A 5,982-nucleotide genomic window follows, 5' to 3' on the forward strand; every position below is an offset into this window, starting at 1 on the left:
CAGGACACCTGCCTCCACACTCAGCTGAATGGTGAGACAGAGACAGGTGAGACAGGTGAGACAGGTGAGACAGGTGAGACAGGTGAGACAGGTGAGATAGAGACAGGTGGGATAGAGACAGGTGGGATAGAGACAGGTGGGATAGAGACAGGTGAGATAGAGACAGGTGGGATAGAGACAGGTGAGATAGAGACGGGTGAGATAGAGACGGGTGGGATAGAGACAGGTGAGATAGAGACAGGTGGGATAGAGACAGGTGAGACAGGTGAGATAGAGACAGGTGAGATAGAGACGGGTGGGATAGAGACAGGTGAGACAGGTGAGATAGAGACAGGTGGGATAGAGACAGGTGAGATAGAGACGGGTGGGATAGAGACAGGTGAGACAGGTGAGATAGAGACAGGTGAGATAGAGACGGGTGGGATAGAGACAGGTGAGACAGGTGAGATAGAGACAGGTGAGACAGGTGAGATAGAGACAGGTGAGACAGGTGAGATAGAGACAGGTAAGATAGAGACGGGTGGGATAGAGACAGGTGAGATAGAGACAGGTGAGACAGGTGAGATAGAGACAGGTGAGATAGAGACAGGTGAGATAGAGACAGGTGAGATAGAGACAGGTGAGACAGAGACACTTGTCCCTTGTCTCGTAGGTTCCTCTGGATCTCTGCTGCTGTGGACGTGGTCCAGACTCCAGCTGCTACAACTACTACTATCCGTCTCCCCACTATCATCTCTCTCTCTCTTCATCTCCCTCTATCCCTCTCTCCAACACGGTCTCAGCAGATGTGTGTCTAACATGAGTCTGGTCCTGCTGGAGGTTTCTGCCTGTTAAAGGAAGTTTGTCCTCTCCACTGTAACTTGCTAAATGCTGCAAAGTGCTCTGCTCATGGTGGATTAAGATGAGATCAGACTGAGTCCTGTCTGGAAGAGGGGACTGGATCTGATCCGGTCTTGATGTTGGGTCTTTGTTAATAATAGAATACAGAATCCGGTCTAGACCTGGACGTGTGTTGTGATCCGGTGCTTTATAAATAAAGATTGATTGATGGAGACAGCTTCGCGTCGGGGTCTTCTCTAACCCTGACAGGGTTCTATTTCCCAAAACTACCTGCTCACAATACATCATCCCATACCAATAACTTCCTCTTTAAAGGTAAACATCAGGACAGGTAAACATCAGGACAGGTAAACATTAGGACAGGTAAACTTTAGGACAGGTAAACATCAGGACAGGTAAACATCAGGACAGGTAAACATCAGGACAGGTAAACATCAGGACAGGTAAACATCAGGACAGGTAAACTTTAGGACAGGTAAACATCCGGACAGGTAAACATCAGGACAGGTAAACTTTAGGACAGGTAAACATCAGGACAGGTAAACATCCGGACAGGTAAACTTTAGGACAGGTAAACTTTAGGTCAGGTAAACATCAGGACAGGTAAACATCAGGACAGGTAAACATCAGGACAGGTAAACTTTAGGACAGGTAAACATCAGGACAGGTAAACATCAGGACAGGTAAACATCAGGACAGGTAAACTTTAGGTCAGGTAAACATCAGGACAGGTAAACTTTAGGACAGGTAAACATCAGGACAGTTAAACATCAGGACAAGTAAACTTTAGGACAGGTAAACTTTAGGACAGGTAAACATCAGGACAGGTAAACATCAGGACAAGTAAACTTTAGGACAGGTAAACATCAGGACAGTTAAACTTTAGGACAGGTAAACTTTAGGACAGGTAAACTTTAGGACAGGTAAACTTTAGGACAGGTAAATATCAGGACAGGTAAGCTCCAGGACAGGTAAACATCAGGACAGTTAAACTTTAGGACAGGTAAACTTTAGGACAGGTAAACTTTAGGACAGGTAAACATCAGGACAGGTAAGCTCCAGGACAGGTAAACATGTACAGGTTGAGGACTCACCCCGTTGACTCCGGCTTCGTGACGCTGTGTGCATAGTGTCCTCGGAGGGGAGCAGGGGACGTGAACCTACAACACAAACATCGTGTTACACCTGTGCGTCAGAGGCGGAGCTAACTCAACACGAGCCGGCCTACCTTCACAGTGCGGTCGGTGGAACAGGTGTAGAGGCTTCCGGCCGACCTGTGGATGCCGGTAATCATAGCTACATGTCCCACATCGAACCTGGAGACGGGTTTCAGAGTCCCCGCCTGCATGGAGAAGCAGTGGATCATCCCGCTGTTGTCTCCCGCCCACACCTCACGGCCGCTGTAACTCATGGACTGCAGGTACGAGGCGAGCTACGGAGAGACGCCGTCAGTGTTTGAGAAGCATCACAAACACATGAAGAGCGTGCGTGCGTGCGTGCGTGCGTGCGTGCGTGCGTGCGTGCGTGCGTGCGTCTACCTGAAGCTTCTTTAAGTCCTTGCCCGCCCTGCGGTCGTACACAGCCACCGTTCCATCTTTACTCCCGGAGATGATGAACTGATCATCTGCAGCGAGGCACATTACAGCGTTACCATGGAGACGGATGCTTTTCACCAGGGGCTGAACCGCTGAGGACGAAACCATGAAGCTGAGTGAGAATACATGTCCTCGCTTAATCACTACAGTAAAAATAAATCAATAAGAATAAATCTAATATATAAAACAAGGAATCTATAAAATCCCTACAATACATTGATGCTATGCTGTTATAGGCTCAGACTGCTATAGACTCAGACTGCTATAGACTCAGACTGCTATAGACTCAGACTGCTATAGGCTCAGACTGCTATAGGCTCAGACTGTTATAGACTCAGACTGCTATAGGCTCAGACTGCTATAGGCTCAGACTGCTATAGGCTCAGACTGTTATAGACTCAGACTGCTATAGGCTCAGACTGCTATAGGCTCAGACTGCTATAGACTCAGACTGCTATAGACTCAGACTGCTATAGACTCAGACTGCTATAGGCTCAGACTTCTATAGACTCAGACTGCTATAGACTCAGACTGCTATAGGCTCAGACTGCTATAGACTCAGACTGCTATAGACTCAGACTGCTATAGACTCAGACTTCTATAGACTTAGACTGCTATAGGCTCAGACTGCTATAGACTCAGACTGCTATAGAATCAGACTGCTATAGACTCAGACTGCTATAGACTTAGACTGACACACTGGGATCCTGTCTTTCCCTCTCTCTCCTCTCTCTGCCTGTCTCTCACTTTAACTCTTCCTGTCCCATTAAAGTTACTAACCATAGACCTTTCTGGAGTCCCTGAGCTCCCTTGTCTCGTAGGTTCCTCTGGATCTCTGCTGCTGTGGACGTGGTCCAGACTCCAGCTGCTACAACTACTACTATCCGTCTCCCCACTATCATCTCTCTCTCTCTCTTCATCTCCCTCTATCCCTCTCTCCAACACGGTCTCAGCAGATGTGTGTCTAACATGAGTCTGGTCCTGCTGGAGGTTTCTGCCTGTTAAAGGAAGTTTGTCCTTGCCACTGTAACTTGCTAAATGCTGCAAAGTGCTCTGCTCATGGTGGATTAAGATGAGATCAGACTGAGTCCTGTCTGTAAGATGGGACTGGATCTGATCCGGTCTTGATGTTGGGTGTTTGTTAATAATAGAATACAGAGTCCGGTCTAGACCTGGACGTGTGTTGTGATCCGGTGCTTTATAAATAAAGATTGATTGATAAAAAGCTATACAACATGAATCTCTGAAGTAGTTTTGTCCTCCGGCTCACCTCTGGTGTCGTACATGTTGACCCTCTTGTCGAACGTACCAGCCAGCAGGACGTCAGTCTGACAGGACAAACAGAGGACAGCGGCCCCCGCCCTGATCAGACCCTTCTTTGCTCCGCCTGCCTGCAGGTCCCACAGCCTCACAGTGCTGTCGAAGCCCCCCGAGGCCAGCTGATGAGCTTGAGACGCCAGACACCAGACCCAACCCCGATGTGTGCTGAAGTCCCCCTGTCCTCCTAATGTGTGCAGCAGCTTGGCTCCACATCCCACCTGCAAGTCCCACAGCTTCACATTCCAGTCTCTGGAACCTGTGGCCAAAACGTTCCCCCCTCCCCCCATGAGGAGGACAGAGTTCACCTGAGCAATGTGGCCTGAAGGTAGAGGGATGCACTCCAGCATCGGGGGCGGGCTGGGACCCCTGGGTGGTTGATGCTCATCAATCTGTACTGGTCCTCCATTTTCCTGATTCCTGGGCTCTTCTTCCTCCTCCTCCTCCTCCAGCTGATTCACAGCGTCATCCCGTTGCTGCCTCACCTGTTCCCTCTCATCCTGCCGTGTCTGTTTCGCTCTGAGGTGCGCTCCGTCCGTCCAGCAGGTAATCAGCTGTTCCATCTCCACACAGCCAGAGGGCCAGTCAAAGTCCTCCCTCGGCCCCACAGGATAGGCGGCTCTGCACCCTATGAGTCTGCCCGCCCGTAGCTGCCAGGCCGTGCTGTCCTTCCCCACATCCTCTAAAGCATGACAGACCTGAGGACAGCAGGGACAGCCGTTAAGATCCAACACCTGCAGGACTTAAACCTTTCATAAAGCTGGCTGTGAGGCGGCGATCACAGCGTCTGCTGGTTTCATGCACGAGCATCAAGGTGCACACAGGTGTCAAGTTACATCCCTGCAGTGCTCAGCAGGGGGTCACAGATTCATCAAAGACATGCAGAGGTGTGCAACAAGGCATAAAGACAGAAGGTCATGAAACACAAGCTGAAATATTTCAATGTTTGTTGAAGGAGATCAATGAATTCACATTTTCACTTTCTGAAAGTATTTGAGTTTGAAACCTTCAGACGTCACCTTCGGCAGCACGTCCAGCACACACTGAGCGGGGAGGTGCGAGACGATGTTGGTCAACATCTCCCACGGTAAAGACAACAGACCGCCGCCGGCCTCAGCAGGGGGGGGACTAAGGACTGCTGAGGGACCAGGATCCTGCAGACTGGAGGACAGGTGAAAGACTTATTAAACTCAGATCTGTGAGAGACACTAAAGAAGGTTTAACATTTAAAGAAAGAACACACCTAGATATTTCAGATTGCATAGGTTTGTCCACATCACTGTGTGTGTGTGTGTGTGTGTGTGTGTGTGTGTGTGTGTGTGTGTGTGTGTGTGTGTGTGTGTGTGTGTGTGTGTGTGTGTGTGAGTGAGAGACAGCTGACCTGTCCGGAGGTATTAATGGTTAAAGTAACTCTCCGGTTCGCCTTGTGTCGGTCTGCATTACCTGAGACAGTCAGGAGGTGACCCGGTCTGCGGTCTATTGAACATTAAGGTTTCTGTTGTAGCGGTCTGAGAGTCTGACCCCCCTGAATATAAAGAATCTGTTTTCATACGAGCACACACACCCTGACTCTCGCTGTAACAGATCTGTGATAACATCCTGTCTACCCCGTGTGATCACACAGACCGGTCCCTGGGGACGAACAGCAGCCTCACCCAGGCAGGTCAGGTGTTGGAGCTTCAGGTCTGGGTCTCTCCTGGTCACCGTGTGTCTCCGCCTCAGGCTCAGACAGCTCCATCAGGACCTCCTCCCAGCACGAGACCTCGAAGTCAGAAACTAAACCCACATCACCTGAACACACCTGGGGTTTCTGTCTGTAGTATGACTCAGAGACATTATCAAACTGAGTCTTAACTTCTGATCAATAAGGATGCAGAAATCTTAAATTAGCATTCATTTAAAATAATGTTCATTTAATCATCTCAGACTTCAGATCAGGAAACTGACAGGGTCCGACCTGGGGACAGGGTCCGACCTGTGGACAGGGTCCGACCAGGGTCCGACCTGTGGACAAGGTCCGACCAGGGGACAGGGTCCGACCTGGGGACAGGGTCCGACCTATGGACAGGGTCCGACCAGGGTCCGACCTGTGGACAAGGTCCGACCAGGGTCCGACCTGTGGACAGGGTCCGACCTGGGTCCGACCTATGGACAGGGTCCGACCAGGGTCCGACCGACCTGTGGACAAGGTCCGACCAAGGTCCGACCTGTGGACAGGGTCCGACCAGGG

General features: G+C 50.2%; 1 protein-coding gene across 1 annotated transcript; it reads right to left on the bottom strand.

Moving 5' to 3' along the window:
* Positions 1-6: 6 nt before the first annotated feature.
* On the bottom strand, positions 7-5,982 carry fbxw9 (F-box and WD repeat domain containing 9; the record flags this gene model as incomplete). Its single annotated transcript, XM_034678491.1, has 8 exons — positions 5,793-5,982; positions 5,408-5,727; positions 4,772-4,913; positions 3,706-4,450; positions 2,379-2,527; positions 2,069-2,272; positions 1,935-2,000; positions 7-24 (listed from the first exon to the last, which is right to left on the bottom strand). Coding segments are annotated over exons 2-8 (1,407 nt in total), but the record flags the coding sequence as incomplete, so codon positions are not given.

Source organism: Notolabrus celidotus, unplaced genomic scaffold (assembly GCF_009762535.1).
Source record: "Notolabrus celidotus isolate fNotCel1 unplaced genomic scaffold, fNotCel1.pri scaffold_157_arrow_ctg1, whole genome shotgun sequence".
NCBI lineage: Eukaryota > Metazoa > Chordata > Actinopteri > Labriformes > Labridae > Notolabrus > Notolabrus celidotus.